The 23,818-nt window shown below is 49.9% G+C and overlaps 1 protein-coding gene across 4 annotated transcripts in view; it reads right to left on the reverse strand.

Moving 5' to 3' along the window:
• NOS1AP (nitric oxide synthase 1 adaptor protein) overlaps positions 1 to 23,212 on the reverse strand; it is a 270,178-nt gene extending 246,966 nt beyond the window's left edge. Inside the window, exon 1 of one of the 4 annotated variants that reach the window (XM_078440546.2) lies at positions 22,734 to 23,212. In XM_078440546.2, coding sequence (XP_078296672.1) covers positions 22,734 to 22,838 — 105 coding nt within the window. In that variant the 5' untranslated portion in view covers positions 22,839 to 23,212. The remainder of the gene's footprint in view (positions 1 to 22,733) is intronic. The other 3 variants (XM_078440547.2, XM_078440544.2, XM_078440545.2) reach the window with 3 other exon arrangements.
• Between the last annotated feature and the right edge of the window lie 606 nt (positions 23,213 to 23,818).

Below are 23,818 nucleotides of genomic sequence, written 5' to 3' on the forward strand. Positions count from 1 at the left end.
GAGAAACATTTCCTTTTCTTGGAAATGTCCACAAACACCAGATTTATCACTGGTGGAGTGAAAAGTTCAGTGGGACGAGGTCAGGCCCTCAGGTTCTGTTCTTGATTCTGCCATAGGAAAGCAGAGATACCGTGGATGAAATCCTCGGCTCTGCCCCTCAATTATTCCACACAAACCCCCAATTATATGTGCCTCTATTTTAAGAAAACCTACTAACTGAAACACTGAACTTCTTAAAACAAGAGATTGAATACCCTTCAATTTACTCTACAAAAGGCCTCTTCACTTGACAATACTCTGTTTACCCTTTACGCAGCAGGGAGGCCAGGGTCTGGGAGACGGGATGCGGCACACAAGAGCTCTGGAAGCCTGCGGAGCCAACCCTAGCCTTGGAGCAATGGCCTTGACCTTGTCACTTTCATCCTTTTGTACTCTGTCCCCTCACCCGTAAAATACCAGAGCTGACTCAGAACCTAAATCTTACATGACCCCGGAGGTCCCTTCCCACACAAACACTCAGAGGCTCTTGTATCCTTCCCGTTTCTTCTACAGACCATCCCCCCTTTCCTGGTGAAGTCACATCCCAGTTACCTAATGTCCACATCCTGGCAGACGGATCAATTCGAGCAAACAGCCAGAACACAACAGGACTGCGCGTGGTGCTCACCACGTCCCCGGGGGGGGAGGTGCCCGCTCTCTGAAGCGTGGGAGGTGGGAACTCGTGTTCTTTCTTCCCTTAACTGTTCATCAATATGCTGCTCAAGCATAACCACCCTTAAGCAGCATTTATTTGTTACTTGTCCTATGTCCTCAAATATTTACACCTTTGGCTACTCCGTGGGGAGGAAAAGCCCTTTGAACAATCTCAGCAGTGTGGCCTATTGTAGGGGAAACAAAAAGGTGGCATCCCGGTTTGGGGAAAATGGCGGCAATGGTGACCGTATTTTTGGGGCCCTCCGCGATCCTTAAAAACAGAGCAACTACGTAGCAGAATTAAAACCTCATGGATGAAAACTCAACTCCAACAGGGCCAACAGAAGACCACTCGCTGAAGACCACAGAAGCGGAGAACTACAGCCGTTGTCAGGGGCCGACAGCAAGGTCTGAAGGGCAGGGGCAGCCCAGCCCCTGTCAACGCTCAATTGACTCACCAGGACTGGATCCCACAGGGAGGAGAAACCATCTGGAGCAGAATCGAAATTGAGCGGAACAGGTAACAGGGACAAAGGAAAGAAAAAGGTTCAGAGAGAGAGAGAGAGAAGGAAACAGAGACACCACGTGTTCTAATCTAAATGAAATTGGAAAAGGAACTGTGAAGTCAGAAATCCTCCTGAACTTACCATCCTCTTAAAAGTTAAGGAAAACAGGGGCGCCTGGATGGCTCAGTCGGTTAAGTGTCCAACTCTTGATTTCGGCTCAGGTCACGATCTCACAGTTGCTGGATCGGGCCCCACGGTGGGTTCCACACTGAGCGTGGAGCTTGCTTAAGATTCTCCCTCTCAAAATAAACTTTTTTTTTTTTAATTCAGGAAAACAGGTTCATAATAAAAATTAATGAAAATATCAGAGTCAACTCCACAGGCAGTTCTGAAAGAAAAAGAGTAAGGACCAAAATACCTCTGGAGATGTGGGACAATGAAAACACGCCAAAAAGACATTCAAGAAACATTAAAATGTAACATCATTTCAAAATGAGCTAAAAATACTGTAAATTATGCAAGACATGAAAACAAATTAGAATTATGAAAATTCAAAAGTGACTAAATTCAAGGAAGAATCAAAAAAAATTTTTTTAATCATTCTAGAAATGAAAACTCAACTAGAAAGAAGAAAAAATAAATCTGACAAAAGGCCTGGAAAGTCAGGAACATACTCAAATGAAAAACACAGAAAGATCAAAGGGATTTGAAAGCGGCAAGCACCAAAAACGGACAAAGAAGAACCAATATACGGTTAAGAGGGGTTCTTGCAAAACAAAATAAACCAAAGCAAGGGAACAGAATTCTGAGAATAGTAATTCATGAAAACTTCCCCCCCGCAAAATATATATATCGAAACCTTATGAAGAGCATATTATGTATCTGTGAACACAGACTCAGAGTAAAGACATATCCTAAGAAAACTAGAAGGCATGTCTATACCTGGGAATATTGTCCCATGCATGAGCTTTTCCTCAAGATCCTAGAGAATGAACTTCAGAGGACCTAATGATGAGACACATGGATAGAGGTATCCAAAGTATTAACCAAGCAGTTATAAAGGAATAAGGCTAAGTGAGGCTTAAAAGGATCTATTACAATGTGCAACAACTACGCAATGGTATTCGCTTCCTATGGCTGCGATGACAAATTATCACAAATGAGGTAGCTCAGAATGACAGAAGCGTATTCTGCTATAGGTCTGGAGGCCACAAGTCCAAAATCAGTTCCACTTGACCGCAATCAAGGTGCTGGCATGCTGTCCCCCTCTCCAAGTGTTCTAGAGGAAAACTCCATTCCTTACTCTGCCAGCCTCTGGTGGCTGCATTACTGGGTCTCTGTCTCCAGGATCACATGGTTCTTCCCTTTCTGTGAATCATCTGTCTCTGCTTCCTCCTTCTAAGGACATCTTTGGTGGCATCTGGAGCCCACCCAGATCATCCAGGATAACGTCCCCTCTCGACATCCTTCTTCCTCACCTCTGCAATCTCTGCCATTTGTGGGTGCTAGGGATTAGGACCTGGACACCGTGAGGGGCCACAGGTTATTCAGCCAACCACAATGATCTAGGGCAGCCATTCTCTTCAATGGTGGAGGACGGGGATGGCATAGGAAAACAAGGTTTTTTAATGTTTTCAGCGTAACAACTGATGCTGGTCTTAATATTGCTATTCTGAGACGGCAGACTGGGTATTATGGGATAGAGCAAATGAGTAATTCCAGGATACTCCATTCCATTGTTCCCTACGCTCTTGAGAACCAGAAGGTGGTGTGGCAGAAAGAACAGAGGAAATACAGAAGAGGTTAAGTAGAAACCTCGTAGTCTTGAGTTGTAGTTGGAAATAGGAGTATGCGGGGCACGTGGGTGGCTCAGTCAGTTGAGCGTCCGACTTCGGCTCAGGCCATGATCTCGTGGTTCGTGGGTTCGAGCCCCGCGTCGGGCTCTGTGCTGACAGCTCGGAGCCTGCAGCCTGCTTCGGATTCCGTGTCTCCCTCTCTCTCTGCCCCTAACCCACTCACATTCTGTCTCTGTCTCTCTCAAAAATAAACAAACATTAAAAAATAATTTTAAAAAAAAGAGAATAGGAGTATGAACTCACAAGTATGTTTAGATCTGTCACATTCATTCTTGTGCTCTCTCTTTATATACCAGATTCAAGTCTGAAGCAGAAAATGTATCAGGAGTCAAAGAGAGGAGAAGGGCAAGAAAGCAGGGGACGGGGGTGGAAATCTCCGAGGCCCAGTAAAGACGTCAGCTACCAGACTGTATGTATGCATAAAGGGAAAGAAAGATGGTGTCACAGGACAGGGAATGAGGCGTTGATCGGCCCTCATCATGGTCACACACAACACAGAAAGGCAAATACTTTGGCCTACAGACTTGGGTACTCTGGCTTCACCACCGTGTGGGTGCACACCTCAGAGCCCCTAGGTCTGCTATCAAACAGATCAACCCGCCTTCTGATGGAGAAGGTGGCCCCTTGAACCCCCACCCTCTTACCTGCAAGGAGGCAAGCGCTGGGCGTATCCAGTCACTGATTCAATTACGCACCTCATCGTAAACCCACAAAAAGGCATTCTGGTCCAATAAATCAGCTTGTCAATCTGAATAACCTAGGTCTGCTCATACATGTGCCTCACTGCGTATACATCGGTTCTCCTGGCTGCACGCGGCAGTCACCTGGGAGCTTTTAAAATCACAGTGATGGAGGGACACCTGGGTGGCTCAGTCAGTTAAGCATCTGACTTCAGCTCAGGTCGTGATCTCACGATTTTTTTCAAGCCCCACGTTCGGCTCTGCACTGACAGTGTGGAGTCTGCTTGGGATATTCGCTCTCTCTGCCTCTATCATACATGTTGCGTGTGTGTGTGTATATATATATGTACACACACAACATATATGATAGATATGTATACATATAGATATATATATATACACACACACACAACATATATGTAATATATATCTATATATATATTTTTATATACAATATATATTTATATATGATATATATTTGTATTTATTTATATATTTATATATTATATGTATTTATATATTTATTTATGTTTATATATAGCTTATATGTATATATTATACATTTATATATTATATACATGTTATATATGTTCATATATATACGGTTATATATACTATATGAGTGCTATATAAACATATGTTGTTATATATTATAAATCTTTATACATATAGTAAAAGAAAATTACAGTGATGGAGGAGTGCCAGGGTGGCTCTGTCAGTTAAGCGTCTGACTCGATTTTGGCTCAGGTCATGATCTCCTGGTTTGCAGGATGGAGCTCCGCATCAGGCTCCACACGGTCAGTGGCGAACCCTTGCTTGGGATTCTCCCTCTCCCTCCCTTCCTCCCTCCCTCTCAAAATAAACACACACTAAAAATTAATAATGAAACAAAGTTACGGTGATGGAAAGACCCCAGTCCAGGAAGATGAAACAAGAAACTCTGGGGAAGCAGGATCTCTGCTTTGAAGAGCCTTGCGTGGTCCTGAGGTACAGCCGGGTGGCAAGGCCCTGTCGTAGTACAGGCTTAGGCTTCCGCGGCAGCAGGACCGAGGGCTAACCCCCGAGCAGTGGGCAGCGAGGCTGTGCCCTTGAAGGCCACGACCCTGGCCCCCAGAGCTGTCAGCACCCGGAGGCCTCTTCCTGCATGAATTTCTGCAAAACCCAAGACCGAACTCATTTTTTTTTTTCTTCTTCTTCTTCCATCTTCCTGCAGAACGTGACCCTGTACGGTTCTACAGGTTTTCAAAACTTCTCTTTTGACCGCATCAGGGACAACGCAACAACCATGACTTAAAGGGTCCCCCCCCCCCCCCCAAGGAGGAGTGAAAGGTGTAAATGTTTGAGGACACAAGACAAGTAACGACTAAATGCTGCTTAAGGGTGGTTATGCTTGAGCAGCATATTGATGAACAGTCAAGGGAAGAAAGAACACAAGTTCCCACCTCCCACGCCTCAGAGAGCGGGCACCTCCACAGCCGGGGACGTGGTGAGTGCCACGTGCAGTCCTGCTGTGCTCTGGCTGTTTGCTCAGATTGATCCGTCTGCCAGGATGTGGACATTAGGTAATTGGGATGTGACTACCAGGAAAGGGGGGATGGTCTGTAGAAGAAACGGGAAGGATACAAGAGCCTCTGAGCGTTCGTGTGGGAAGGGACCCCCGGGGTCATGTAAGATTTAGGTTCTGAGTCAGCTCTGGTATTTTACGGGCGAGGGGACAGAGTACAAAGGCATGAAAGTGACAAGGTCAAGGCCGTTGATCCAAGGCTAGGGTTGGCTCTGCAGGCTTCCAGAGCTCTTGTGTGCCACATCCCGTCTCCCAGACCCTGAGTACACCCTCGTGAAGAGGCACGTCACTCCCACACGGCACACCCAGTGCACAAGCCCTCTGCCGAAGAAGAGGGGAGTCAGCAGCCGCCAGTGTGTGCTTCAGACACGTGTGTCACGAGAAACAGGTACAAGGCCCTGCTGGAAAAAGGAAATCATCATGAAATGCACCACGGGCAGGAGGCACCAGACGTCTGAAGGACGCTAAGGAGCGGCCTAACCTTGGTGAACTAAATCCGTGAATTCCGCGCCTGCTTACGTGTGTTTAGGGAGCAGCTACTACGTGCCAGGCCGTCTGCCAAAAATACAGAAGTTCAACCACCTCTTACAGAGCCTATGCTACGGACACAGACAACAGATTATATGTGAAATGGTGCTTAGCAATCCAAGGAAGGGCAGCAAAGCTGGGAGACCAGTGGAGAAACCAGAATTTGAGGAGGTAAGCCCCGCAAGAGGACCGTGGGGAGGATGCGTCCATCCCAGGTGTGCGAGAACCAAGAGAGCTTCGGGCCGCAGGCTGCATCACCTCAGCGGAAGAAAAAGGAGTCTCGTACCATAGAGATCTGCAGCATCTTGAAAGGGAAAGGCTGAGAGGGCAAAGCCAAGCAGCAAAACCAACACAACCCAGGCGCAAAAACCAACACAACCCGGGCGCAAAAACCAACACAACCCGGGCGCAAAAACCAACACAACCCGGGCGCAAAAACCAACACAACCCGGGCGCAAAAACCAACACAACCCGGGCGCAAAAACCAACACAACCCAGGCGCAAAAACCAACACAACCCAGGCGGCAGCTGGGCCAGGCCAAAGAAGAGTTACTGGCAGCAAGAGTCACACTAGGGACCCCACGCCAGACACGGGCTTCCAGGGAAAGGTAAGGGGGAGCAGAACCGGGCGAACCCAATGGTGTTGGCTTCATGCATCTGGTCAAGATCAGTGGTGCGCCTGCAATGCGTCAGAAGCAAATCAAATATGGTGCTCGTTTCAGGATCGCACGCCCCCCCAGTGGGTACCATGGTAGGGGGAGGCCATAGAAGACAGAAGCCCTTGCAGGACAGGCAGTGGGTATTGACAGAAAGCCTTAGGGACACAAGGGAAGTTGCTAATACCCCTAACAACCTAATTAGCCTCGGGAACCCATTACAGACTTGTCACCAGAGACTTACAGAATCCCTGTCTGAACTTCTCATGTTTCAGCAACTTCCACTCCCAAGAAAAGGCTGGCGGGAAGAAAGGGCCGCCCCTTCGCTGCGATGGCCGACTATCCAGGGGCTGTTTTTACAGCCCTTGCAAGCATCCCACTCAGCGTTTCCCCGCATGTCACAAGGGGCTCATACGGCCTCGGTCTCGTGCTCATCGTTTTGCCTCAACAGACCTTCAAGTGCCAAGTCTCTACAGCCTGACAACGTGCTCCCTCAATTCGGAGGTAGTGAAAGAGATCAGGACTGCTCTAAGAAGTAGAGAACTCCACACGGGACCCGAGGACATCGGGCAGCTAAGGGCCTAACCCCTGGCGACCAGCTTAGGACCAGATACAGAGAGGAGGCACCTTAAACCACCTTTCCAGCTCACGCAGTTCAGGTATTAGAGGATCCTGCAAACGGATGGCATCCAAAGCTTTGTCATGTGAGTCGTAACGATCCGATCCAAGTCCAGACTATTTAACTCTGCAACTTTTCCGATTCTCCTTCCCAAACATGGACTGGCCCAGAGGACACAGATGTTGTCTTTGTAGTTTCTCCTACATTTATCCCTTCATTTCCACGCGCCCCCCCCCCCCTTTGGTCATCCTGGTCCAGGTCCTACACCTGGGCTTTAGCAATGGCCCTCACTGCAATTTTTACAAACAGCTCTCATCCCTTTCCTTGTCCTAACACAGGACACCTGTGTGTGCATACATATACACACAGGTACACAGCTCATCCCCTAAAAATATCTTTTGCTCCCCACTGTTTACAAGATTAAGCCACATTGCTCAAGCCTGGTACTTAAAGCCTCCTGGGATATAGGTCTTCCTACCTCAGTCATTTTTTCCTTTTCTTTTTTTTTTTTTTTGTCTCTCTTTTAAAAAAAAAAAAAAAAAATACTAAACCCTACCATATAAACCCTCCTCTCCCCTACCCCAACCACAGGACCACCCTTCCCTGCACTTACCTAAAATCTGCCCCTTCCCTTCATCACTTTCACACGTGGTCGTTCCAAACCGAAAGATGCCTTGCGCCTCTTGGCAACTTCCGGAGTGGACCACGCGCCCTCGTTCCAGCTCTCATCTCCAGTAGGTGATGAGCCACTCTCTGGTCCATTATAACCCACCCACCCCCTGCCACAACCCACTCCTCACAGAACTAGTATAGTGACATTTTTTTTTTTTTTTAATATTTTGAGAGAGGGAGAGAGAGCACACACATGAAAGCAGGGGAGAGACAGAGAGACAAAGGAGAGAGAGATTCCCAAGAAGGCTCCGCACTATCAGCACACAGCCCGACACGCGGTTGCCTCTCACCAACCGCGAGATAATGACCTGAGCCGAAATTAAGAGTCATGTAACGCCCCTGCAAGACCCCTTCCAAAGTCACAGACCAAGCCACTCACAGCTGCCTCTGAAAACTGTCCCGGGGAAGAATATAAACAGATAAGCTCTCCCCCAACACAGCAGAACCCACAGCTCATGAAGAAACCTCAGTGGAACATTCCTTTGGAAAAAGCAAGGCCTTGTTTTAGCAAATTCGTGGTCCAGTTTTGTCTCAGATTTGGACATGGAGCGAGCGACCTTGGACAAGTCACTTAATACCGAGTCTTCAAAACCTCCACGGTAAAAGGGAGAAGAAAACGTCTATCATGCAGTGTAGTTCAAAGGATTAAATGAGAAAGCTTAGAAAACAGCTTGCAGAAGGCCCAGCACACAGTATGTGCTCAATACATAATCCTGCCATCACACCTGTCTTTCCATCTACCCAGACACCCCCATCTACATGGATTTCCCTTAAGTCACCATCTGGCCTTCTGACTCTCTGACCTCCACACCAAGCACTGTGCCCCAAAGACAGAAGCACAATAAATACTTCCTATAGGACCGGATCAATTTCTACATCTGCATTTAGGAGCATGTATTTAGGGAACCCAAGTTAGGGTCACAAAGGGCTAAACAGAGGGGAAAAATAAATCTATGGAAGGAAAGTGAATGTAAGTACTATAAGGACTTGGGAGGGAGGACACGATGATTCATAAAGACCACCACTTGGGGAAGAGCCCAGGTCTTTCTGGTCTTTCCACCCAAACTGCCTTGGCCTGCTCCAGCGCTGACCCTGAGATTCTCAATTGTGCGTCTTGATTTGATCACAATCACCCCGGGAGCTTTACTGACGTCTGACAGGGTTATAGTTCCAGGTGTGCAAGCTGTTTCGACGATTCCATACCCCATGCTCACCAGGACAAGTGCGTTCACCATCTAATCACCATGCAACTTTATCACAATATCATTGACTGTGTTCCCTCTGCCGCATTGCTCAGCTCTGACTTATTTTTTTGTAACTAGAAGTTTGTACATCTTCATCCCCATCACCTGTTTCACCCACCCACCTCTACCTCCCATATGGCAATCGTCAGTTTGTTCTCTGCATTTATGAAGCTACGTGTTGTGTTCTTTTCCAGATTCCACATATAAGTGAAATCACATGGCATCTAACTCAGCACAATACCCTCTACGTCCATGTTGTCACAAATGACAAGATCTCATCCCTTTTTTATAGCTGAGTTAATATTCCATCATGTGTGTGTCTGTGTACACACACACACACACACACACAACTTCATCATCCATTCATCTTTTTGGTTTTTCTTAATTTTGAGAGAGAGAGGGAGCTAGCAAACAGCTAGCAGGAGAGGGGCACAGAGGAGGAGAGAACGAATCCCCAGCAGGCTCTGCACTATCCGCACGGAGCCCAATGCAGGACTCGAACCCATGAACCAGGAGATCATGATCTGAGCCGAAATCAAGCATCGGTCGCTTACCCGACTGAAACATCCAGGCACCCCTATTCATCTTTTAAAGTTCCAAATGTGCAAAACTCCTGTTTCCAGAAACATGGAGGAGACAAACTTTTCTCTATTCCTCCTGCTAATAACCAGCAAACTCCAGCCATTATACATAAAACTAGCAGAAGAGGACTTGGAGAGATGGAAAGAAGGCCAGCCAGCCGAGGACCTCAGCACCCAAGGCACAACGTGGCACCTGGCTTCCCTGGGTTTTCCTTCTGCCTCACACATCCCAGGCCGGTTGCTGGAGAAGCCAGAGACCCAGAAACGCCAGAAGACAATTTAAAAAGTCCCAGGGCACCTGGCTCAGTCAGAACAGCATGCGACCCTTGATCTCAAGGTTGTGAGTTCGAGCCCCACGTTGGGTGTACAAATTGCTAAATAATAATAAACTTAAAAGGAAAAGAAAGGTCTAAGAAGAGACTGCTTTCTCCAGCCAAAGGACCAGGACAGGGGCAGCGTCACAAGACAGACAACAGCTTTGCTCAGCCCAGCGCCATACAAGAAAACCGTACCTCCCACCCTCACTCCTACCTGCGGGGTCCAGAAACCCGACTTTGGCCTTCACCAGGCTGTATGGAGACGCCTGCACCCTTACCTTCCTCCAGGGCTATCAGGGAAGGCTGAACGGAAGCTGGGCCACGGGGGTAACACAGCCTCCTCCCCTCCTTGCTGGGGGGGCAGAGGAGGCCTAGGGGAGAGTCCAGAACTTTCACCACCGCCCAGCAGTTAAAAAAGGCAGAGCATCAGGGGCGCCTGGGTGGCTCAGTCGGTTGAGCGTCCGACTTCGGCTCAGGTCACGATCTTGCGGTCTGTGAGTTCGGGCCCCGCATCGGGCTCTGTGCTGACAGCTCAGAGCCTGGAGCCTGCTTTGGATTCTGGGTCTCCCTCTCCCTCTGCCCCTCCCCCGCTCATGCTGTCAAAAATAAATATACATTAAAAAAAATTAAAAAAAAAAAGGCAGAGCGTCAGCGGAGGCCCCATAAGTGAGGCAGGTGAGGCCCTCCTGCCCGCCTCCAGCGTGGGGTCAGCCGAGGCCCAGGAGAAGACTCTAGACTTCCGCCTCCACCTGAGAGTAACGAGGCAGCACTCCCCACCAAGGACAGAGGAGCCTCGCTGAAACAGAAGATTTAATTAAGATCCAGAATCTCATAACATAATACCCAAAGCGTCCGGCTTTCAATCAAACATCATTCATCATTCTGGGAACCGGAAAACCTCAACATGAATGAGAAAAGACAATCAAAAGATGCCGACACAAGAGGACAGACATATTAGAATTACCTGACAAAAAATTTTAAGGCAGCCTTCATTTAATGTGCTGGAGACCAAAAAAAAAAAAAAAAAAAGTCTCAGCAAAGAAACCGAGGACATAAAAACTGCAACTCCCAGGCTACAACCCTGTACTAGCTGGATTTATTTTTTTTAATGTCTATTTATTTTCGAGACAGAGACAGAGTCTGAGCGGGGGAGGGGCAGAGAGCGTGGGAGACACAGAATCCGAAGCAGGCTCCAGGCTCCCAGCTGTCAGCACAGAGCCGGACGCGGGGCTCGAACTCATGAACCGCGAGATCATGACCTGAGCCAAAGTCGGACGCTTAACCGACTGAGCCACCCAGGCGCTCCTGTATGAGCTGGATTTAAATCGCTGGGAGCCCCCAGTCATCAGTCTTTTTTTTTTTTTTTTTCCTTCTTTACCTCCCCAATGAGCGACGATGTTTCAGACCCAGGGCATCTGTCAGCACTGCCTGGGAAACATGATCAAGACAGAGGTCAGGCCCTCTCACTACTTCAACAAGCCTGGGCCTCCGTATTTTTATTCGTTTCCAGATGATTCCGAGAGACGCCAAAGTTTGAGAACAGCTGCTTTCACTAATCAAAGGAATCTGCAGGTGATTCTCCTCATTGAAAGACGCTGCAAAATTCTGGGCCTGGAGGAGGACAGAGTCGCATTTCAATAACCTTGAGTCCAGAAATAGTTTCCATCACACTTTGGGTACGGGCGCCTGGGACATAACGTGCTTCACCTGGGCGGCCACATTGAAAAAAACGAAAATCCAGGGGTGCCTGGGTGGCTCAGTGGGTTAAGCGTCCGACTTTGGCTCAGGGCATGATCTCAGTCCATGGGTTTGAGCCCCGCTGACAGCTCAGAGCCTGGAGCCTGCTTCGGATTCTGTGTCTCCCTCTCTCTCTGCCCCTCCCCTGCTCATGCTCTGTCTCTCTCTGTCTCAAAAAATAAATAACAACATTAAAAAAATTTTTTTTTTTTTAATTAAAGAAAATCCACGCACAGCGAGGGCCGGTTTGCAAAGAGAGCTACAGCCCAGGTCCAGGTTGTGTGTGTTTATGTGGAAATAGCACGGGAGTGAGAGATTATGTTACCTGTCACTTGGCCCCTGGGAGACATTCATCTTCCTCTTGGCAGAAAAAGAAATGCTTCCACATGAGCGCCTCTCCCCGTCCAAAGAGACCAAAACAAAAAGGGAAGAGTTTATAATCAAGAGAGAACAAAAAGACACGACTCAGGGGCTTCTCTGTTGTGCACGGAAATTTCCAAGCCAGGGCAACAGCAGCTCCCAGGCTGAAGTTTTCCAGCATTTGTAGTCTCCTGGGCGGGGGTGGGGGGGGCCTCAGAAATGCAGGAAAAGGCAGGGAAGGGGGCGTGGAAGTTGCTGGGAGGAAGAGGTGTGGTAAGGGGGGTGGGGGGGAGAGGAACCCATCGCTAGACAGGAAGTGCGTGGCAAGAGCCCAGCAAATAACACCCCTCTCCAGGAAGGAAGGGCCCCCAAAGCTCCTCTCCCCTCAACTGCTATCCCTCTCACTAATGCCTCATGTCCCTGTCTAGAGCTCAGCCACACGGCCCACAAGAGCGGTCTCGGCAGGTGGCCCATCGCCTGCTGGCACACAGCAGACCAGTCCCTGGGCCACAGGCAAGAAGACCACCACCTTTAATGACCATTTGCCCATTCAATCTAAACTAGAAAGATGTGCCTCAGTTTCCTCATCTGCAAAACGGGTACAATAGCACCTACTCTCACGGGGCCGCTGTAAAGATTAAGTTAATTAACATACGTAAAAGGCTGAGAGGGGCACCTGGCTGGCTCGGGAGCGCGTGTGACTCTCGATCACGGGGTTGTGAGTTCGAATCTCACACTGGGTGTAGAGATTACTTCAAAAGAAAAACTTTAAAAGCTAAAAATAAAACGCTGAGAACCAAGGGTAGAAGGTGGTAGTTGACAAATATTAGCTCTTGGTATTTTGAGAGATATGCAGAGATGCCTTGGGCCAAACTGCCTGGCTTTGACTGGAAGGTCTGTCCATTACTAACTACGGACCTTGATCAAGTTACTCTGTCTCTCTCTGCCTCGGCTTCCCCATCTGTAAAAGTCGGCGAGAGAACCTTAACTCAGGCAGCTGTTGAGAGGATTAACCATTTCACAGAATGTGAACAGTGCCTGGAACCCAGTAAGTGCTTTTAACGTGATAATGGCGATTCTGTTAGCTTTCTCTGATGCGGACCATACGAGGCTGAGGTAGGGGGAACATCCCCTTGGCCCTCGAGCAGCTCATAGCCCAGATCAGGAGATGAGAAATGCACACCCAGAGCCAGCAGGGAACAGCACCCAGAATACAGAACATGGGACAATTCTGCAAGCACACGCTTCCCACCCACGTGCTCACACACGGGCTAAGGGAGCTCAGACTCTTCTGCACACAGGGTGCACTGGGTGGCAAGTGCCCCCTTCCCGGACACCCCTTAGTAGGGAGTCCCAGGTCTCCCTCACCTCTCAGGGCCGATCATTTCACCAGGTCTCCTGGAAAGCACCGTAGCCTCTAGAGTATGTGGGGGAGAAGCCACGGCCCTCAGTTCTCATGGATGGACCACAAGGGTGTAAGACACACAAGTCTCCGGGAAGCGCTGCACCAAACCACCCGCCTTGCCCGCAGCGGGAGAGGCGTAGGGGTCTGAAGCGTTCCGACACTCTGGGCACGGAACTTGCTGGAAGTGCCATTGTAAGTAACTTTTAAACCAGCTGCTCTGGTGCTTAAAAGGAAACATGATGCTGAATAGAAAAATTGCAAAGGGAAATGTAAGCATCACAAGATATTAATTAATCCCATGATGCGAGATTCCTTCTGCTTAGATTACCCCTGCTTAAAGAAATATTTATCCAAGAAATTTCAGAGAGAGACAGGGCAGACAGACAGCACACCGCACTTAACGAGATTCTGTGGTTTTTAATCCTAACGAGGCTCACGGTCTGGAACACATGGGATGGGGGCATGCCCCAGGAGCTAGTTAACCCTTCTTTATTCCCTCCCAAGGAGGCTGACAGCTATTTTAAGCCCACAAAGTAGTCACGCTGCCTGAGTTGCAACTTTGAGAAGCACTCTGGCCGACTTGGCTGGATCTTTACCCGGTGTGCAGAACGGGGATGGTGCACCAGGAGGCCTCTGACTTATCAGAGAATGAATCTGCTAACTCCACAGATTACAGCCAGATGAAACACACATGAAATTTAAGGTGCAATTTGTCGGATGAAGTAACAATAAAAATAGCAGCCGGGGCCGGGCACAGCACCAGGCGTTTCCCCGTGTAACTCATTTACTCGTGAACCCCAGAAGGTACGTATTCGTACCCTCTTTGTTCAGACCAGGGTACCACAGGAGAGAGGCTAAGTAACTCCCACGGGGTCACGCAGCAAGACAGGGCCAGGATCTGAACCCAAAGACAGTCTGGTTCCGGCATCCATGCCATGCCGCACGTCAACCAAATTCATGTCACCAAACTTACCAAAGAGCAAGTTAAAGGAAACAAAACAGTGAATGAGGGGGGAAAGGTGTCGATTCGTCAATGAGAACGCAACGGGCTGCAAATATGTTTTTTTACTAATAAATGGCAATTAGGTATTCCTGAAACTGGCCATATGTTCCGTAATCAAAGATTCTAATTCCACCGCACGCCCATCACAGGAATTCCATTTAATGCAGGAAAAAAATGCTTACTCGGCACTTCCCCTGGGAGGAAAAGCCGCTCTGTGAGGGGGGAGTACGGATGCGTCCTGGGAGGCTGGGGAGGCCCTGAGGTCCCCAGGGACCCAGGCAAAAAGCACGGGAACTGTGCTTGAGAGGGGACTGGAGCCAGCTGAGGCAAATGCATTTCTTGGGCTCACAGCAGGGCCCTCCTGGCAGTCCTCGTAGTGAACATCCCAGGAATCATGTTCCTTCCCTCCAAATGCACATTCTATACGCAAGTTGCTGCCTGAGCACGGCAGAAGGTACAGGCATTGGGGGGCAGAGTGACAGGGCCCCCGATGACGACATGCGGAGAAAAACATCAGAGTAAGCAGCCCAGCACCACCGTGGGGTCTGGTCAGTCCCTTCCACACAGAGGTGGGGCTGGTAACATCCACCCCACCAAGTGTCACTGGGTGGGACGTGACAAGGGGGCCTAGGGAACGGGGTGTGCTCTGATTGGGTCAGAGCGCAGGGTGATAAAGGGAATTATTCAGAAACAGAGAGCGCTGAATATCATGCTAAGAATCGGGACCTAATACAGTAGGCCTAGGAACTCACTGTGTTTTGGAGGAGGAGGGACAACATAATTATACTTCGGGAAAATTACCAGAGCACAAGTTTATAGGATCAAGTGGAAGCCTCCAGAAAGTTACTCAAACAGTCCGGGGAGAGGCGGTGAGAGTGTGAACCGGCCAGAGGTGGGAAACGATGGAATGGGAGGAGGTGCGTGGATGGAGGTCACGGAGAAGATTCAAGAACACGGCAACTGACTTCGTGTGGAGGCTAGCGGAGAGAATAGCCTGGCCACGGTAGGGACCCAGTGAACAGCCAGTGAGTTTCGGCTGTTATACGAAAGGGTCCAGGCAGTGCTCCCAAGTATCAGGCCTGGGTACCCGAGAGCATGCTGGGGTCGCTAACCAAAGTCCCAAGTCAGAGAGGTTTGCTATCCAGCTTGTTGAGGGGAAGGAGCCAGCAACCTGTTCCTCGGTGCAGAGACCACGAGCAGGAAACAGAAAATGAAGATCCGGACTCTGGACTGGAGTTAGGGGTCCAGGAGCCAACCCGCACAGCAACCAAGCCCTCACACAAGAGGTCCAAGGGAGGAGAAAGAGCAGCCAGCAAAGAGGAGATTCTGCTCAGAGAGCAGACCACGGAGGACGGGCTGATCAGGAAGAAAACTCAGGAAGCACAAAGACAGAAAAGGGTAACAGTAGGACAATTTCTTTTTTTTTTTTTTTTAAGTTTATTTATTTTGAGAGAGCAAATGGGGAGGGGCAGAGACAGAGGGGGAGAGAGAGAGAGAGAGAGAGAGAGAGAGAGAGAGAGAGAATCCCAAGCAGGCTCCTACACCCAGCATGGAGCCCGATGTAGGGCTTGATCTCCCCACTCTGGGATCGTGACCTGAGCCAGAATCAAGAGTCAGACGCTCAACGAACAGAGCCACCCAGCCACCCCGCAACTCAGTAACTTTTTTTAAAAGGACAACCCAAAAAATGGGTAAAGGATCTGAACAGACGTTTCTCCAAAGAAGATATATAAATGCCAAATAAACGCGTGTTCTATATCATTATTCATCAGGGAGATGCAACTCAAAGCCACAAGGAGATAGCGCCTCACACCCACTAGGACGGCTAGAATCAAAAAGTCAGACAATTACAAGTGTCGGTGAGGATGTAAAGAAACCAAAACCCTGCTGGTGGCCAAGGTGCAGCCATGCTGGAAACCACCTGGCAGCTCCACAAATGGTTAAACCTGGCTACTACGATATCTAGCAATTCTACTCCTACTTATCTACCCACAAAAAATGAAGCCATACCTCCCTACAGAAACATGTACACCAGTGTTTACAGAAGCAGTATTCACAGTAGCTAGAGCATAAACAACCTTGGCTCAGTCAGTTAAGCGTCCGACTCTCAATTTCAGCTCAGGTCATGATCTCACGTTTCGTGGGTTCCCCCCACGATGGGCTCTGCGCTGACAGCACAGAGCCAGCTGGGAATTCTCGGTCTCTCTCTCAAAATAAATACGCTTAAAAAAAAATAAACAACCTTAATGTCCGTCGATGGATGAGTGGATAAACAAATTGTGGTATGTCCATACAATGGAATATTATGCAGCCATAAAAAGGAATGAGGCTTTGACGCAGGCAGTATGGACTGAAAATACTATGCTAAGTTAAAGATGCCAGTCATGTGCACATGTGCACACACATAAATCATACTTTATGATCCCACTGATACGAAATGTCCTTTCTAGAGACAGAAAGTAGATTAATGGTTGCTTAGGGCTGGGATGGATGGAGGGGTAGGGGGATTATAACCAGAGGGTATATAGGTTCCTTTTCTGTTTGTTTGGTTTTTTTTGGTTTTTTGTTTTTTTTTTTTTTTTTGGAGAAAGAGAGAGATGGAGTGCAAGCAGGGGAGGGGCAGAGAGAGTGGGAGACCTAGAATCTGAAGAGGCTCCAAGCTCTGAGCTGTCAGTACAGAGCCCGATGCAGGGCTCGACCTCACAAACTGTGAGATCATGTCCTGAGCCGAAGTCGAACGCTCAACCGACTGAGCCACCCAGGCGCCCCCAGAGGTTTCTTTTTGAGGTGATGAAAATATTCTAAAATTGACTACAGTGATGGTTACACATATCTGGAATATACTAAAAACCACTTAATTGTCTATTTTAAGTTAGTGAATTGTGTGGTGTGTGAATTATGTCTCCATAAAGCTATCAGAAAGCAGGGGGAAAGGAAGCTCACTTTCCAAAAAGAGGAAGGAAGAAGGACGGCGAGGTCACTGAGGAGCTAAAAGCAGCCTTGAGGCAATGAGGCTGTGAGGAGGCAGATAATTATAGTCAAAGAAAGCATTCTGAAAGTTTGAGTTCTTGGAAGTAGCAGCATTATGAGTAAGCGATAATAAACAGTGCGTCTGATTAGGGTCTTGGGGGTAATGACTGTGGCAAAGGTCAAATTCCATGTGGCTGCACGATTCACATCACTAAAACAACTGGGACGTTTGGGGCCAAGGAGACCAGACCGAAAGCCATCAATTCATGAAATGTATGGCCAGGTAGATAGAAATAGACTTGCCCATCAGATCCCCAACGCCAGCTGTGGAAAAACACCCTGGGACACCTTGACGCATAAAAAAAAAAAAAGGCATCATTTCAGAGCAGCGCTGTATCTTTGAGACTTACTGCCCCCCAAAAGTGGTCGGAGAAGGTAACAACAGGAGGGGCGCCCGGCTGCCTCCATCCGTAGAGCATGGGACTCCTGATCTTGGGGCAGTGAGTTCAAGCCCCATCTTGGAGGTCAACTTGGTTTAAAAAAAATAAATGAATAACAATCAGTTTGAAAGCATCTGGACAAATACACAAGAAGGTGAAATAAACCATGATGCTATCCGTGTATACAGCAGGCCCTGCATCTGGACCCCCGCTGGTCCAGAACCCTAGAAAAACAGGACCCTGGAGGCAGAGTTCACACACCCAGGATATAGTGAAGTCGATGGGAGCTTTTACCACGCTGCAGGCTCAAGTGTGAGTCAGAACACCCCTTTTATGGCGAGCCAATAACGTTATGTCCTAATCTGGAAGCCCTCCCAACAGCATGCTGTTCAGGGTTACCGGCATCTCTAAAATCCGCATCATGGAAAACACCAGCCAGTGAAGCCATTTAGCAAGGAGGGAAGGAAACAGGGCCACAGAATTGAGTTCAGATTTGACCAAGAGCTCCCAAACTGCAAAATCACTCCGCAGGGTGACGATATATACTTACTGCTTTCAGACTTTCTACAACTGGACATTTCTCGCACTTGACAAAGGATTTATTATTGCTGGCTATGTAGGTTCCTGATGCTGGGGAAGGGGGCTATACACAGAAGCAGGAGACAAGGTCCTCAACACTCAGAACACTGGAGAAGGTGTATGCAGAGGGAAAAGAACACAAAATTTTGTGGCAGACCATGACCCAAAGACAGCTTCGGCAATCTCTCCCGCCCCATGGGCACCCCTGCGATGTGACCTTAATACCCCCCCAAGAATGAAGTCCATTTCTTCCCTTGAATCTGAGCCAGCCTATGGCCTGATTTGACCAACAGAATACAAAAACGACCCTCTGTAACTTTGGAGGCCCGTCCCTAAGAGCTTCTACCTTCCCTGCTTGGAACACTCTCTCTTGGAAGCCAGCTGCCAAATACAAGCACCATCAGGCTGTGAGGACATCCAAGCTACCCACTGAAGAGAACCATCACGTGGAGGACCAGCCATGTGAGTGATACCTTCTAGGACCTTCCAGCCCAGCCCAGCCATGAAGCCAAATGAGTGAGCCAGTCGACATAAGAACGGCCCAGCCAAGTCCTGCCTGAATTCCTGGCCCACGAATCATGAGCCAATTAAACAGATACTGTTTTAAGCCACTGAGTTTTCAGGTAGTTTGTCAAGTGGCAACAGATTCCTGAAACTAACTTGAAGCCAGGAAACTAGGCCAGAGTCCTGGTTCCCGTTCGCATCTAGCCAGGTGACCCTGGGTCAACGACTTCCCCCTGGACTGCAATTTCCTCATCTGTAAAATGAGAAGGTTGTTGCAGGTGCACTAAAGTGCTATCCAGTTGTGACAACGGGCGAGGCCATCGGTGCTGTGGATCTAGAGGGGCAACTACTTCAGCATCAGAAGGAACCGTGGACCAGGAGACAAAAGTACTGGATGGTTAACAGAGGGGACAGCTACATGGCTCATAGTAAGTGCTCACTAAATACCAGCTCTAATCATATTGTCTTAGCAGTTCTGTGACTATAGACAAGTTAATCCCTCTGATCCCCAATTTTTTTTTCATTTGAGAAATGGAGATAAAACCAATGTTTCTGTTTCTACGTGAAGAAAACTCTTTGTATGGGAAAGTCCCACGTAAATCAAAAATCACCTACAAATGGAAGCCATAACTATGTTAGTAACGCTTGTATTGTTCTTTGTGCCAAAACCATTAGCAGTCTCCTCCTCGCCCAGCAAGGGGAGAGAGTCAGCAGACGGCACTGGCCACCAGGAAGACACCCCGGGAAAGGGAGAGACCGGTCCAGAAGGGCCATACAAAGTGAGTGAGATTTTTACCACCCACCCACCAGCAATGATCAATGGGCGAGGCACCCATGCTGAACACGGAACGCAGGTGATCCCTCAGGAGCCACTACCAGTCCATGGGGACATCTGGAAACAGCCCAGCATTAAAAATTTAAGTAATTCCTACATCAGAGTCCAAGAGGCCAGCAGCCTGAGGATGCCCCACCAGTGAGCTGTGAATGAGGCCACTGCCCGGCATAGAGTGAACACTCCATAAAAATGACTAAATAAGCACTACCTTTGGGAGTCTGAAGCCAAAATTCCCAGGTTGAAATGCTGGCTTTGCCATCCACAGCTGTGTGCACCAAAGCAGGCAACAACCTCCCTGAGCCTAGATCCTCATTCATAAGACATGAGGAGACCCACCTCGAGGGAAGGGGTAAGAATTACACGATTCCGCTTAATAATGCACGATGTTGTTTGTAAGTGCCCAGACCCTCTGACTCCCAGACGCCCTTCAACCCCAGCCGCAACCTTTCAAATCTCTGCAGAACCCTGAAAATGAGCGGCATCCATCCAAACAGTCACTTCACCCAGTGTTGATTCTGAAAAGCTGCCAGCCCTTGGGACAGAAAGACATGGGCTCATTTTCCAAGGGTATCTGACAAGGCAGCAAGAATACATTTACATTTTACAGCCTGTGATTTTCCAAAACAAGAGACGAATGTGGTGTGGATTTAACCCTGAAATCCCAGGGACCACGCAGGCCCACAGACACTGCTCTGGTGGGAGGCGGAAACCAACCAGAGGCGGCGCTAGCCCACGGGACAGAAAAGCTTCCGCTTCCACCTCTACTCAGGTCTAGACTGACCGGGTCTGACGGTACTGGCGTCCAGCGTCAATTACAAAGGGCTGGGGGTTAAGACCCAGCTCTGAGCCCCGCCCTCGCTCCTCTACCTTGCAGAACTCAGAGCAGGCCTCCTTGGTCCCCTAGGTCTCAGGTCCGCATTGGGAACACCGCCTGGACCAACTGTGAAACCCCCTCTAATCAAGCACCACTGCGAGTGAACCCAGGGAAGTTACTAACGATCGGCACTACGTCATGCAGCCCCCCAGGCGTTCGCTTAGGAAAAAAAAACTGCATATGGGGAAAGTGAAGGTAAAGATCCAGCAAGCTGGAGGCCAGCCTCAAGCCCCATGCTTCTCAAAGTCTGGTCCCAGTCACTTGCATTAAATCACCTGGAATGCTCATTAAAGGTACACAGTCCCAGGCTCCCCAACTCCCCAGATGTAGCAAATTAGACTGGGGGGGGGGGGCAAGAATCAGACTTTTCAGTCCCCTCACCTGGTGATTCTTACGCATACCGGGTTCTGAGACCCAGTTGGGACCAAAGGCAGAGACTGAGAAAAGAATAAAAGGGATTTATTTTATGTACTTGTTTATTTATGTTGCATAAAAAGGTTTTTAGAACACTTTAATTCTGATCCCCGTTCTTGCCCTCATTCTTGTGGAGCACTGGTGAGCCACACAAGGCGAAGCCAATTCCCCAGTTTCAGTACATCCAAGAAACCTGAGTGATGACCGTGATGAAAATTTCATACTTTAACATGAAAAACTTGCTCACCAAAGCAACAGGCCTCGACAAAAATTAACCCAAACACCCCATCTTAGACCAACCAGGTCTATTCCCGGAGAAGCAAGATAAGATCTCGGCCACAGCCCCACTCTGGTCCCAGCCATACCCAGCAGTTCAGCTGTGCAACCCACGCAGGGTTTGACGGGGGGTGGGGGGTGGGGGGCAGGGGGTGTCCTAGCGCTAGCAAATATGGCTGAGAGAAGGTTATTCGGGGGGATTAAAAAAAAAAAAAAAAAAGCTTAAGATTCACCAAGTCACACATCTCCAGGAGAAGGAAAAAAATCTAAAGATAACTGACTGCATGGGGCGCCTATCAGACACTCCAAAGATGTTTCACAAATTGAAGGAAAAAGCCACCTGACAGAGTCATCCTTGCCGGAAATCACACCCTGCATCCACGAAGTCATCAAGGAAAAAAAGGGAACGAAGAGTAAAACTGCCTCCACATCGGAAGTACTGTCTTTTCAAAACCAGCAAGAACCTAAAAAAAACAACCCACTCGGAGGGGCAGTACTTTCCGTCACTTATCAGTGACAGGCACACTGAGAAACCCTGGACCTTTGGGGGCGAGCGGCATAAAGAAAGAGCAGAAGCACTCTTCCCAAGTGATGGGCAGCGGGAGCCCCAGCGGGGATCGCAGAAACCAGACCGCCTCACCCCGGGGAAGTGCATCCCAGGGGGCCAGCCTTTATCCCGCACCTACTGGTCCAGTCCCGAGGCTCGCGCCCCGCCCCCTCCCCGAAGGACGGACCTGCTGGGGCTCCGGCCTCGGCCCTGAAAATTCCAGTCATCCCCGCTAAATTCTTGAGCAGCGGTTCCCTGCTGGCTGCTGAAACTTAACATTACGCCACAAAACTAGCAAATGGGCAGGTTTCACCCCTCCCCCCTTCAATGACTGGCACTTGCAAAGGAGTCGTGGCAAATCAAGCATTTAAGAAGTGACTGACACTTGGACCCGGTTACCTGGAATTAAAAAAAAAAAAAAAAAAAAAAAAAAAAAAAAAAAAACAACACACCACTCCGGTATTATTTTCCTCGATCAGGAAGCAGGCATTCCCCCTTTAAAAGACCTTCCTGAAAACACCTCTCCCAAGGGAACCCAGCAGGTAAATAACACCAGAGCTTCCCTAAAGCGATTCTAAAGAACCAGGGGACCTGGCTGCGCTCCCCCGCCGGCTTCTCCTCCGCGGAAGGAGGGATCGGCAAGTCGAGCAGTCCCGGGAGGTGAGGATGGGGGAGTCTGCAGGTGGGAGGAGGGGGCGAAGCCATACCGCCCAAACTTCGCAGCTGCTCTGTAGCAGTTCTGGGCAGGAGCCCGGGGAATTCAGTCCCGAGAAGGGAAGTCACCTCCCTAACATTTAAGGCCCCCCGCCAGCCCCGCGTCCGCTCGGACGTGCCCCCTCCCGGGCAGCGCCCCCTCCCCCCGGGACCCCTCACCTTGGCCTCGAAGCAGATGCCGTGCTGGAAGGCGTCTTCGTTGTGCAAGGGGATCCGCAGGTCGTGCCCATCGTCCACAAGGTTGTACTTGGTTTTGCTGGGCATGGTGACCCGCGGTGGACCGGCTCCTCCAGAGGCGGCAGCGGGAAGGGGCCGGCCAGACCGGGCAGGGGAGCGGAGGGGAGGGGCGCGCGGCGGCCGCGGGAGCCGGGACCCGAGCGGCGCCGAGGGCCGGGCGGCAGCGGGCGGCGCGGCTGCGGGCGGCGCTGTGGCCGCGCGATTTCTGCGGGCGAGGAGGGCGGCGGCGGCGGCGGGAGCGGGCGGGAGGCGGCGGGCCGGGGGAGGGGAGCGGTGGGCGCGCGGCCCGAAGCGGGACCCGGCGCGGCGGCTGCCCCGGACGAGGAAGAAAAGGCGGCGGCGGCGGCGGCGGCGGTGGCGGCGGAGCGGGGTGCCTGTCACGGAGACGCCGGATCGGCCGCCAGCGAGCGGCTCCTCCTGCGGGGCGGGCCCGGGCCGGCTCCTCCCGCGGGCGCCCAGGCCCCGCCCCGCGCCCGCCCCGCGCCGCCCGCCCGCCGAGCAGGTGAAAGTCCTCGGGAGCGCCGCGCCCGCCCTGCCCGGCCCGCGAGCCCTGCGGCCCGGCCCGCGAGCTGCGTGCGCCCTGCTCCCGAGCGCGCTGCTGTTTTTACGGTCACGTTCGGGGCCGGGCTGCTGAGGGTTAGACGCGGTAGCAGCGCCTGGGATGTTTTGTTTTTGTTTTTTGGAGGGGGGGGAGGGGCGGTGTTTACGGTCGTGTGTTTATGTTCTACCAGGAAGGCCCCAGTCCTGGCCCAGATCTGTGCAAATCGTGAATTCGGAGCGTTCCCTTTCCCTGGAGAATCAAGACTGTGCTCACTGGGGGCCCATCGCAGGCGCCTTTTCTTCCTTTGAGCGGTGATTTGTGACTTCTGTCATACAGGCTTGGGGGCGGGGGGAGTGCCTTTTAGAATGGTTGTAATATTAAAAAGCCATCAGCCCCTGGAAATGGGGTAGGCCAAAAAAGGAATACTAAAGACAAGAGAATCCTCAACGTTTTTGTTTTTCTTAAT

Source organism: Panthera onca, chromosome F1, assembly GCF_046562875.1.
Source record: "Panthera onca isolate mPanOnc1 chromosome F1, mPanOnc1 haplotype 2, whole genome shotgun sequence".
In the NCBI taxonomy this organism is placed as follows: Eukaryota; Metazoa; Chordata; class Mammalia; order Carnivora; family Felidae; genus Panthera; species Panthera onca.